General features: G+C 37.7%; 1 protein-coding gene across 2 annotated transcripts in view; it reads right to left on the bottom strand.

The window, feature by feature from the left end:
* The window catches only part of SHTN1 (shootin 1), a 121765-nt gene that overhangs the window by 21377 nt on the left and 86758 nt on the right, over nt 1–13630 (bottom strand). For both annotated transcript variants that reach the window (XM_023224300.1, XM_023224301.1), the window contains 3 exons: nt 9073–9182; nt 5532–5585; nt 419–539 (listed from right to left, as the gene is read on the bottom strand). In XM_023224300.1, coding sequence (XP_023080068.1) covers nt 419–539; nt 5532–5585; nt 9073–9182 — 285 coding nt within the window. The remainder of the gene's footprint in view (nt 1–418; nt 540–5531; nt 5586–9072; nt 9183–13630) is intronic.

Genomic DNA, 13630 nt, shown 5'->3' with positions numbered 1-13630 from the left:
TATAGATGAAGAAACTGAGGCACAAAGAGGCTGAGTACTTTGCTTAAGGGCAACCAGCTAGTATACAAGAGAACTAGGACTCAAACTTGGGTGGTCTGGCTCCAGAGCCTGTATTTGACGCTATATTGTTGCCAAAACTCTTCCGGAATGTCTTTACACAAAGGCATGTTGCATTAAACAAAGCAGATCTATAAATGCCTGGTTACCTACAAATAAATAAACATACCAATAAATAAAAATATCTAAGAGTTCTTATGAGATATCCATAAATATCTTTACCCATCCCATACTTCTCACTCACATTAAAAATAAATAATTTAATAATAATTTTTAAAAGCTTGTTTCATGTTAAAAGAGACTTAAAAGAAGATGTTTCAGAGATGAAGAGAAGGACTGTGGAGAATTCAAACCGGCTTACTACTGCTATCTGCTTCTGCTGTCACCTTTCTGCGACGCAAAATCCTTTCTAACTCAGTTTCACTGTTTTCAGGGTCAAGGGATTTTAAGCTTCTTGAACTAGTGGATTTGTTAAGTGTCCCCTAAAGTGAAAACAAAACAAAAACAAAAAGGTTAATGTCTTAATACAATATACAAAAGAATATAAAAATCAAACCATGAAAACATTACCAGAATTTGAATGGAATTATGAAACAAAATGAATTTGCTATATATTAATATTTTTTAAATGTGCACATTTTCAACAAGACAGAGTGTTGGATCATTTAAGAAGATGCTACTGATGGTGTAAATGCTAGCTTTTGTTTCAGAAGAACAGTACAAGAACACTTCTGGAAGAGGTGACTGTATGAAATTCATCAGTGGGAAGGTACCTGCATATCGACGATTAAGACTGATGTGTGTTGACTGGGTGGAGAAGAGAATTGATATATTAAACTCACCTTAGAAGGATATCTTTATATGGCAGCCACAAGCTACTAAACTGAAATCACAGCGGCACTGAAAAATGTGTGACTGATCCTTCAGAGGGTGACCCTGGCTGCACACCTGATGTCCGTGGCGTCGTAGCTGTCAAAGGAGGCACATAATGCTCTCCAGGGGCCGACCCAAAGAAGGGCTGCACTGAGCACATCTTGACTTCAGTATGAAAGGAAAGTTATAATCATACAGAGAGGCAAGCAAGGGTCGGCATCTTAACTCCACATTCCTAACACAGGGGACAGTTAATGTATTATTCAGGGCCCAGAAGACACTGAAGGAAACAAGAGATGCTATAAATCTGTACTCCTGCTGAAACTGATACTGGCTTTCAAGAAGACAGAGAAAGATCCACGTTTCCCTGCTCTGGCTCCTCTGAGAAGTATGTTACAGAGTGAGAGCTATGGTTTTCTATCTCCATTACTAGTCAAGTGTCTGTACAAAACACTGGGGGACATATTTCTCAGTGATATATAAGGATTTAATACATCAACAAGTCTTTCATAAGAGATACCCATTATGTCTTTGAAATGGTCCTTCTCAACTGTGCCACATACTTGGGAGGCAGCAGAGGGAGAGGAAGGCAGGAGAACCATAATCTTTTGATCAGAGGAAATAAGAACCTCAAGTCTGGTGTAACTTGCCAGACTTCATGCCAGGGCCAAAAGGCAGCTTTTGTCCACCAAGGCTAAAAACCTTCCCAGCCTCTGTAATGTGTGAACTCACTAAAGACTTGCCTTAATCCTGCTCCGTCCTTGCCTGCCAACTACCTGAAGGATTCTAAGAATTCTAGTGGCTAAAAATGGTAACCCTTGTTTCTTCTTTAGCCTATAAAACAAACAAACAAAAGGTGCTTATAAAATCAAATGGTTACAAATCTCATATAACAGAGGTTATGTTATTTTGTTTAGGGAAGTTTCTCCCTAACTGCTTAAAGTTATAGAAAAGTAACCTGTTGTCAGGGAAGAAACTGACATAACAAGATTACGAGATTATATTATTTTGCTGTCAGCTGCCTAATCAACTGGTTTGCAAAAGACTTAAATAAGGCTCATATTTTAATCAGGCATACAAATTTTTTCCCTAGAAGTATCTCTTTTTGCTTTTCATTTATTGTGAAAATTCATTAAATATATTAAAAGGTCTATCACATCACATGTAACACTTTAATGGCTTATTTTATCATTAAAATCTGGTTTCTTTAACATTGCTGATATGCTTCTATGTGTAGAAGAGTCACACCGTGAGGTATGACCAATACTGACAAGATACAGAAAATAGAACCATAGCCACTTTACATTTGAAAAACGTACTACAACAACTATTCCCATATCATTTGTATTGATAATTTTTTAAAACTTACCATCTCTATCATTTGTAAACAGATACTTGAAAAATATAAGGTCATCACTACTAAAATAAGTGGTAAAACTACTACATTGTTTCAATAGCAAGGACACTGTGTAATTTTTCTCAATGGCTTGATTTAATTCAAGGAAAACTCATGTGTGTGTTCGTATATACATACATACCTTTCAAGGATATCTTTTATTGATGAATGTATCTTTCACAATACTTTCTAGCTTTTTATTTGGATAATGGCATTATTTCCTCAAATTCTTGACTTTAGTAAGCTACTCTCTCATCGTACCTGATTACTGAAGGAATCCATTTTCCACGTTCTAACCCTTGAATCCCCAACTTCTTTCTCCATTTACTGATGGATGTGGTGACTTCAGCTAATATATGAGTAAACTTTCAATACAAGGGCAATTGTGGAGGAAAGAAAGGTTTCTGCATGACTCTCAAATGAAATGATGAAGAGCTCAGCTAATAAAATACCAAGACTATTTTAGTTATCTCTTTATATTAGAAACATAAAATTTGAGAATCAGAAATTAACTGAGAAACTGTGGTACATATAATTCCTTCACTTTATAGAAAAGAGAATTCAAACTCAGGGAGCCTCAGGGTCTGGGGACAGGTCCCACAATAAGTCATTGATAGGGCTGGATCTAGCACTTAGATTTCCCAAGTCCGAAACCAGTACTCTTTTTCTGCTTCAAACCACTGTGATCATTTAACAATCTTAGGCCCTACGCTAGTCAAATGTTCGTAATACTGACTAATCTAATTGTCAGGCAAAATTAACTATTCAAAAACTTCTGGGTATTCTGGAAAACTGAAGATGTCTGAAAAAGACCCATAATATAATTTTTTAAAAGTTGATTTAAGTTCTTTGATTTACAGCCAACTAAAATTGAGAAGAGAATTTTGATTTGTATCAATCTATTCTTCAGAAATCACCACTGTCACTTACAGTGGCTTTTTAAGTAACTGCGGTGACTCAAAAGGTTTCATTTCCTAAACCTCAAAACCTTTTGTGACTATGAGAAATGGACTATACATATTTTTATCTGCAAAATACCCAGCTTTAAAACTTAAGTGGAAGTAGGTTTGGAAAAAAGAGGTCAGTCAATACTGGGACATTAAAAACTGGCTTGAAAATTGTTCAACTCAGAAAATAGAATAGGGCTTTGAAACTCCCCCAAACCAGAGACTTGTTTTCTACCTGTGGGCTAACTTAGCAGAAGGCCAAATCACTAAGTCTTACAACTTGGGTCGCATTCCATTTCATCAAAAAATAACCCACACTGAGCTTCTTTCCGGTTCTGTTCCACAACAGAACCAAACACAGTGTTTCTTGGTTTCTTGACAAGCTTGTGTTTTTCAGTACACAAAACGCAGGCTTTTCGTGTTCGTCTTAATTGTTTTTTACATGCCTTGACTGTGAGGTTGGCACCATGTGTTTTACAGGGTACTAACTTCAATAATTGAACTAGTCTGAACTTCAGCAACAAGCACCACTAAAGACCCAAACGTCTGGCAGGTTGAGCTAGGAGCTTTCTTTTTCTCTTTTTTATAAGAATGTGTGTGGTTTATAGGCTCCAGGTGACAGGGAATTACAAATAGTCCATCCTCCCTCAAAGAAACTTCTATGGGGGAAGAGGAGAACTGCCATTTGGCAAAGAGTAGGGGAGAGAATCATGAGTTCTACTTTTAAAAAAATCTAAGGTAAAGAAATAATACGGTCAGAGTAGTAACTCCTAGTGATACATTAATGCCAGGTAAGGTAGTGAGATCTAAAGATAGATCCAAGGCAAGAAGGATGGGGGCAATTTGCATTAAAAAAGATGTCTCAAACTTTTTATAATTTATAAATTATTTCACGAATTTCTCTCCTTGAAGTGGCACAAAATTATGGTGAATAAGGTATTTAAGAGTAATGCTGTAATTTAGTAACTTGCTACCATCCAGCATTCTCAGAGAATGGGATATCTTGGCTAATCAAATATTATCACATGTACCAATAGAAACGTCTGATTTTCAAAATTAACCTAATTTTTAAAAAGTCAAACTCAGTACAGTCTACTCTTTCACTGTTGACCAGAATTGTGCCCCAGGGGACATCTTTATGAATATGAATTAGCATTATAACACAAACATAACAAAAGAGACTGTCATAGGGAGTTCTCCTTAATAGAACACTGAATAACAGACTTTTCTGATCAAAGAATCCATTAGATAATCACCACATGCTTTTTCAATGGCTTTAATACATTATTCTGTAGGTAGGCCACCACTGTTAGCCAGTGATACACCTCTCTTCAGTGCTAATCCCACTCACTTAAAACTAAAGCAAACTAATTAAGCCATTCTGGGTTAAGTCTACTGTTTAAAGACATGCTTGATGAAAATAATCTTGTTTACCACAATTATGTGGATGTCTACATGCAATGCATAATTAGCACAGCAACAACAAACATGCGAGTATTCAGTCCTGTACCTCCGCCCCCATGTTTGTTGACTTACTGTGCATAATAACTGGGATTGGGACTGTAACAGGATCTGAGAATAGAGCTCTTAGTATCTGAAACATTTTCTAAGTGAGGCATCTGTCTCTGACAGCAACTGCTGGCGAGTGCTGTAGCCGCTGATTCCACTGGCAAAAGCTCACAGTTTGAAAAGCAAAAATATGACTAGAAAGGGGCACAAAGCATGCTCTCCAACCGTCAGAAAATAAAATCAGTAACATAAAAAAGGGCCTCTTATTTTATTCCTCAATTTATCATCAAATAATTGTTTCGACTGTGAGGAAAGGCAGACTGTGACCCTGTTACGAAGATATTTGGGGAGGCGCTTAGCTTCACATTTAGGATTCTCCTTTTAGGCTTCAAAGTAAAGCATTATTCATCTATTGTATTTCTGTTTTTCATCAACATGTACGGATCCTTACATATGGCCAGACACTTCATCTTCAAGCTGTGATGCCAGGATTGGAGGGCAAGAACAGGAAACCATGACTTTGGTGAAAGTATAACCACTCTTTCAGAACAAAAACAGCATAGTGTTATTTGATACATTATTAACATATGTGATAGAGCAGTCTGTAAGCACAATCAAACTGGCCAAAGATGAGGCTAATTGTAAATGGGAATAAAACACACCACAAACAACTCACCAAACAACAGATTTTAAAATACTCTCCTTTCATTTCCCCATTAGCTAAACAATAAACCGAAATCTATTCTTACCAGTATTCCTTTTAGTTCATCCACTGCACTTTCGCAGCCTTTAGAAGATTCTGGCTATAATTTTAAAAAGAAAGAAAAATTACTGAGTAATTCAGTTTTAAGATACTAAACAATGATTTTTACATGGCAAAGTATTAGTAGCCTTATATTGGTAATATATATGACTATGTATATTTTTAAATTAGGTCTATGTCTTAAGGTTAGGAAAATATACTAGCCACGTTAGTGCCCTCAAGTAGCAGTTAAACAAAAAAGAAGAAGTTATATTCAAAGCAAAAGGAGACAAGCTACCCTCTTCTAAATACCATATTGTTACCTCTTGATTATTATCATAGAGAAGATTTGGTAAACATCAGATTTCAAAGGTCTGATTCCAAATTATTCAGAGCGTCTTACAGTAAACTGTTCTCCACCTGCATTGCTGGACTCTGCCAGCAAGCAGGGACTAGGAAGAAGGCAGTACAGAGCAGAAGCAAGCCACAGGGCAGAAAACCTCTCTCAGCTCCACAAGCTATGGGAGGAGATCAGCTTACAGGGGCCTGACATGTAAGAATTTCACAAGAGGACAGAGTCCAGAGAGCAGGGACCAGCAAAGAACCTGGCTACAGGAGAAACTTAGCAAGGCTGGCTGCCAGAGCAGCCACAGACCTCAGAGGAGGTATAGTCCAATCCCTCATCTTGGAGGGAAAGTCAGGCTTGAGCAAGGTAGTATTTGAGTTAGGTGTCTTGATTACAAGCTCAGCTCTCTTCTGGCCATACCATGGACAAAACAATTTGAAGTAAAATTCTGGGTATGATTTGCCTGCTCCACAATACCTAACGATCTCTGCAGATCACTCAACTAATTTAATGGAGGGAAAATTTAGCATGAGAACCTCATGAAAAGTAAGCTCAGGAAAGACTTGTGATCTCCCTCGTACCGCTTCCTTTCACGAAGGATAGAGATGAAGGGGAAACTTGCCAGACGTAGTGAAAAGAACCCCTTGAGCCTCTTATTCCTGGAGAAGAGGTAAGGTTATATTCTCTCTCATCAAAAAACGAGAGTGAATCAACAGCAACCTATAATCCTTTCCTCTCAAAAACAGAATTTAAAAACAAGATCCTACTTCAAATTTTAAAAACAGAGAAGAGAGAGAGGTTTGCTGCTCATGTACAAAGCTAAGGCATTCAGCTCTCACAGCGCAGATTTTCTGTGAAATACACATGCCCTTAGTGCCAGTCAATAAGCACTAAGACACTAATTTCAACCACACTGGCACCACCACCACCAAAGGAATTTAGAAAATAAGCGGTTAAATGAATATTCTCAAGGCAGGCTTGACTTCTGCAGGTCAGCCCTTCAGGTGATAAGCTGTGACGTTCAAACAAATGCCCTGCCTTTAGGCGTACCCGAAAGTGCTGCCATGCCACTCAGGCTGTCCTGTGACTGCACAAGCCTTTTGAACCCTGGACCACAAAATGTCACCATCTGTGACATTTCAGGAAAGCCCTGATGGTACTAGGGGAAGACGTCTGTCCTCAAGCATGCAGCGACCATTTGTTTTAAAGGTTATTGACCAGGTCATTCATTCAGCACTGTATCTGCACAGTTTAAGATTACCAGCAAGAAAACCCAGTCGTCCACTGATCCTTGCTCAGTTGCTTCCCAGATTTTGAATTGACATTAAATAATGTGTAACTGCAGGAAGAGTCATGGGAAGAAAGAAAAAGCACAAAGTGATATTCTGAAAATGAAAGTATGTATGGAAAATTGCTTATGATTTAAGAAGTTTTCAATCTTTTTCTTTTGAAACTAATTTTGCTTCTTTATGGCATTGCGTTTTCTCTAGTAATAGTTTGGTTTTGCTTATTCTTTCCATAATTAGTGGTGATGTGAAAGTCATAAAAACGGATTCTTTTTCAAAGGTGGCACTCAGACCCTGCATTTTAAATTATTTTCACACTTTATTCCATTTGATCTTGACAACAACCCCATGTGTCAGATAAGACAGGTGCTGTCCCCATCTTGAAGAGAAGAAGTGTGGGGAAGCTGGGTGACAGTGCCAGGGCCCAACTCCAACAGCTCTGCTCTTCACTCTCTTGCCAGACACCAGCACTGGGCCAGCTGTGCCAGATTCATTCTACACACTCAGCTTCTCCTCCAGTTTTACATTTCATCCTTTACTTAGAAAACTGCTTTCAGATCACTGGCACAAGACTGAACTATTTTACGTGGTTGGCTGAAGCTTCTGTTTCCTTAGATGTAAATTTACTCTTGAGTATTCTTTCCCTCTTTCCAATCCTTTCCCACGTACAGCCCACACTATAGCCCCTCTCGCCTTACATGGCTATTTTGCCTGCCTGTGACAAAGTGGCAACCTAGAAAACCCATCAGAGGCCAGGCGCGGTGGCTCACGCCTGTAATCCCAACACTTTGGGAGGCCAAGGCGGACAGATCACGAGGTCAAGAGATCGAGACCATCCTGGCCAACATGGTGAAACCCTGTCTCTACTAAAAATACAAAAATTAGCTGGGCTTGGTGGTGGGCGCCTGTAGTCCCAGCTACTGGGGAGGCGGCGGCAGAAGAATCGCTTGAACACGGGAGGCAGAGCTTGCAGTGAGCCGAGATTGCGCCACTGCCCTCTAGCCTGGTGACAGAGTGAGACTCCGTCTAAAAGAAAAAAGAAAGAAAGAAAAAAAGACAAAACCCTCAGAATGTGTACTAGACAGTCATAACACTGGGGGACGTGCATGTAGTTGAGGCAGGGCGCCCTTGAGAGGGAGAAATAACCAAACCATAAAGGTTAGTGAAGAAGGGGAAGGAAGAAGGGGAAGTGGAAGAAGAGAAAGAACCGGTCAGTTCATACCTAATTAGAGAGGAGAAAGAATATTTTTCAAGAAAAATGTTTAAAACTATTATTGGGCTTATTTAAATGTAACAGATATACAGAGATCATGAAAGGGACTCTTAAGCGCCTTCACAGATCCTGGAGCACTCGCAGTGGTCTAGTTTAGAAGAGTTTTTCTCCTTGAAGTGACTTGGAAAACATTTGTGAAATTAATGAAAAACAATCATATAAGTCTCACTATTTTCCCCAAAGTTGTCCTAGTTTTCTGCTGTTATTATTATGTGATTCCGTCCACTATAATAGAAGCCTCAGAAAAGCGAGGGTTTTTGCCTATTTTGTTCACTACTTTATCCCCCGTCGCTAAAACAGTATCTGGCGCATAGTAGATAATCAGTAGAATCACACAAAAGAATCAGGAATCAAAAGAAAGGATGTGATAATTGTTATTTGTTTGGTATAACAGTTATATCACTGTCTCTCGTAATGAGACGACAGCACCCCCAAAATAACATAGCTTCCATTTTATACTGATTTAGGTTCACCATGTATCCTCCTGAAACATGCTTATGTGAAAGTAAAAGTTTTTGTGACACATTAGCTTTATCCTAAGATTTGACAGTGAGTTCTGATGCAGTTTCCATCAAATTTCAAATTTGTACATTTAAAAAAGGAACTATCAAGCAGGGAAAAAAAGCATTTAGTCACTCCATACCTTTGTCTTCGGTCTGACTGTCTGATTAACGGGTCTAAGATGAACTCCCTTTTTAATTCTATCCATCATCTCTTCAACTGCTTGCCTCTTTAGATCTGTGACTTCTTCAGCTGTTCAAAGAACACGTACATAAATCCTCTTATGTTACAAGAAAACAGCTACTTCCTATTTTTTGGTCACTTGGAAAAATTACACTATGTGATTAATCACAGTCATTTTTCATTCACAGTTGCAGAACACTAAAAATTTACTAAGGTTAATAGCTATCATCAGGTAGCAACATTTAAAGGAAAAATTTTTACAGAAAAAAAATCTGATCAGAAAAATAAGAATTATAAAAATCCATAGCCTGGATCCAAGTCAATATTGTCTTGCCTCTGTCAACAAAGTAGACTTTGTTCATTTGTCAACATTTTTCCAGGTCTTTAAAATCCCAACTTTGTGCCTAATCCCAAATAATCTTTGTCTCAAAGATGTTTTTACAACTTACTGTACATCCTATGTCAAAGAAATCAGCCCCCCAAAAAAAACAACTACCAGAAATCCATTAGGGGAAAAAAAGATGAAATAGATGTTTTGCTTGTTGGAATAAGTCTATAGTCAAAAGACAAACAGCAAGTAAATAAAATCTATTTTTAAATTGCCATCTTTTGTTTAGGAATCATATGGAAAGGAAACATTTAAGCAACCTTTCTCAAGTCTTTTTAAATTGTCACTGTCAAAAGAAAACACACATGTAGCAATAACTGCAATTAAGTAATTACATTTGATTTTAAAATTCAACTATCTATTGTTTAAACTTGCCACTACTTTGCTGCAAAAAAAAAATAAATAAATACATAAATAAAAAAGAGGTGGAGATGTGTATCAACTGGATGAATGTAACTGAGGTGAACTTAAACCTGTTGATCAGAAAAGTGAAATGTCTCTCTTGTAGAATAGCTTGAGCAAAATCACAGAACCATTTCAGAACATTTATCACCATTAATGCAGTTCTAGGTCTTGTGTTTACCTCCATCTAGCTCACTGCAGCCTACATATTTGAGTTTATCTCATAGGGACCTTCCAATTATCGTCTTTAATAGACTCTACACTGCCTGGCAATATGGTGGGCAGTCAACAAGTCTCTACTGACTATTGGCTTCTGAAGTTTCTGCTTTAAATGGCTACTAATGTCTTTACGATTTGAGTAGAAATGACTAAACCCCAAAGGCTGGCTTCTAAATGCAGGCAATCACTACTGCATCCCCAAGCTAATTAGCTCCAGTATCAGGCTTTGCAATAAGGAGGCCTTATTATGGCTTCTTTTTCTGCTACAAGGCCAGACTGTCCATTTCAACCCTGGGTAGCCATTCCTCTTGTGTAAGTGCCTAGGGGAGCAACTAAGAGAGACCAGAAGTTTCCGTTATCCTCATCTCTACAAGTCCACAAAGAGGCATCACTGCCATATTCACTGTATAACCTAGATTTTCTGATACCGTCCTAACTTCAAAGAGAATTGTCAACCTCAGAAGCCATTGAAATGCTGAGAATTAAAGTCTCTCAACATCTAAACAACATTTTTCAGATATAGACGTCAAAACAAGTATCTTTTGCCAAGCAACATGGGAACCATGATCACCAAAGTTAGAGCTCATCTACCAGTAAATGAAAGATGACTAAACTGTGGGTTGATCAATCATGTGCCCTTAAGCAGCATTTTCTTGGGCAGCTTCTTCTGATGGTTCACAAACATCAACAAAGGAACAGGTAAGTAAATTATGACGGGTAGAAATTCATTCATTAATTCAATCATTCATTCCTTCATTCACTCACTCACTCACTCACTATCTGCATATGTGTTGTGAACTACACAGTGCTTTTGCCGACCCTATTCAAAACCTAGGGAGATAAAACCCAGATCTGCCATCCAAGCATCTGGTATGGGTGTGGGATTTATTCCTGAGAATCTAGAAAATACTTTTTTTTTTTTTTTTGAGATGGAGTCTTGCTCTGTTGCCCAGAGCTGGAGTGCAATGGCACGATCTCGGCTTACTGCAACCTCCAACTCCCAGGTTCACGCAATTCTCCTGCCTCAGCCTCTCGAGTAGCTGGGATTACAGGCGCGTGCCACTACGCCCAGCTAATTTTTGTATTTTTAGTAGAGATGGGGTTTCACCATAGAAAATACATTTTTAAAACATTTGATTTTTCAGAAAGTCTGCCATTTTGAGTCTAGGAAGAGCTGCATGGTAATAGGAACACCGCCTACAAACAGATTAGCACTCTGTAAGGAATGACTGAAACCCAATTAAATGCACCATACAAAAACTAATTAAGGCAGACAGATGGAGAATTATGGCCAACACCATTCAAATCTGCTACAGCATCTAACATAGCAGGAATTTAAAGTAGTTTCTTATATTTGCTTGCCAGAATCATAGTGATAATTCAGAGACGTGCCACTATCTGTATTGTGTACAGATTATAAACCAGGCTTTAATTTCTCAGTCTTTTTCAAATGCAAAGGCCGAATTGCTTTTAAGGAAAAGAAATCATTCTTATCAGATTCCCTACTCAGGCGCAATACAAGAGCAATGCGAGGTTAGCCACACAAGCTTTCTCTCTTGCCGACCCTGTTTTTGAACTAGCAAAAAGCAATCTATATGAACTTCTAAACTATTAAGCAGTTCTAATAAATCTGCAAGAATCACCTACAGAGAGCTCATGGTATGTTTTGTAATTCTTTCTGCAATCACACAGTTGGTAATTGTCTCACAAAAGCATGTAATCAAGGGGACAAAAGAAATATGCAGGATACTGGAGATTAAAGAAAAGGGACAAATGAAGACAACAGGTCTAATGTTATTGAACTGCCACAGGAAAATAAAATCAAATGCTCTTTGAGTTAGTGCTTCAAGGTCAGTCTTGGATCAGAAAGCTACATGTAATTAACTGGGGCTTAAATTTTAAGATCCACTTGAAAAATAAGTTAGTTCCTTAAAAAAAAAAAAAAAAAGACCCACAGACAAAACCATCACCTGATTACTAAATAAAACCTTCTGCTATTACCTCGAAGAAACAAAAATGAATTTCCAAATTCCACAGGATTACTATTTCACTAACTTTTTTTTTTTTAAGGTAATTTAAAAAAAAATCTTATGCCACTATGATATACCACATTTCTAAAGAATATATTATAGTTGAATTAAGTTCAAATCTGACATCAGGTCATAAAGTTAAAGAAATTTCCTTAGCTACAATAATCACAAGAACCTGTGGGATGAGGATTCCCTTTGACCCTCCCACATGATGGCTAGTACCTTTTCCATGTTTTTCCATGGTAACATTATGAGTTTCTTCTGTGATGGATACTACTCTAAACACTTTTCACATTGTGAGACTCACTAATTCTCACAACAATCCTGTGAAATAGGAAGTACTATTATCCCCATTCTACAGATTAGCAAATCAAGGCACAGCAAAGTAAGAAAATATCAACAAATTAATAACCTGAATGTGTGATTAACAGTAGGCATACTTTTGAAATCCAGAACTGACCTAATAAATACATTCTTGTCAAAATCAGAGTTATTATTTCCAGAGTGTAATGATCTCTTACATTCAATTCTTAAAACTATCTATAAAATATTCTGCAGTCTTTCTTTACAATGAAGATTTTTAGAGCCATTAGTAAGGAGTAAACGTTCCCCTACTTATAAACTCTGAAAACCTCATCAACTGTAAGTTAAAAGCCATCGTAAGATGCTAACCTAAGAAAGAAAACATAGTGAATGTGAGACAAGTCACTATGTTATAAATGCAAACCCCAAAGTGTCACAGAGAATTCTAATGTTTGATGCTTGACATTAATTCATCATGCATTTAATCATTGATTTATTCACTCAACAACTATTTTTCAGTGTGACCTATTAACAAGACACTATAAATAACTGCCTTGCCAGATAGACAGAGGGTACTGCTTCAGCCACGTGTGAGTACAGTACGCATTATTCAAGGCTGCATGATTTTTAGGGTTGCTCCAGTCTAAAAATCTCAAGAGCAACTTCTATATTGGTAACTCTACTTAGAATCCCAAAATAGCAATCCGGTAGCCCAAGGATGTGTGAGAAAATACTGTCACATTTCATGAATTATAAATAAATATCATTTTTGTAAGAAAAACTGTATAGTTCCTAAAATTGGGGGTTAAGAAATTTTAGAATAATTTTTCTTTTTAATTTAAGGTGCTATCAAAGTTGACAAGTTGATGATGTGATTTACTTGGAAGGAAAATTCATTTTATTCCAATTTCCCCCCAATCCTCTAAGATATACCAATTGTCTCCCCCGAAAAAATTGAAACAAAATTTAAATTACAGCATCAGGAAACGCTAACAGCCAGTAACCCAAGAGCAGGGCTGTCCAGCAAATCACCAAAGGCGGAACTGCTTCAGAATCCTGCAATGCCTTGTGCAATGCAGACTTTGCCTTACAGCCCCATTAATGTGCAGAGGAATAGAGTCCAAAGGATTGCAGAAGGCAGGCACAGAAAGCCAATTCTTAGAGATGAAATCAGC

The sequence above is a fragment of the Piliocolobus tephrosceles genome, chromosome 9, assembly GCF_002776525.5.
Source record: "Piliocolobus tephrosceles isolate RC106 chromosome 9, ASM277652v3, whole genome shotgun sequence".
NCBI lineage: Eukaryota > Metazoa > Chordata > Mammalia > Primates > Cercopithecidae > Piliocolobus > Piliocolobus tephrosceles.
The sequence above is the reverse complement of the archived record's forward strand: the minus strand, read 5'-3'. Positions and strand labels throughout refer to the sequence as shown.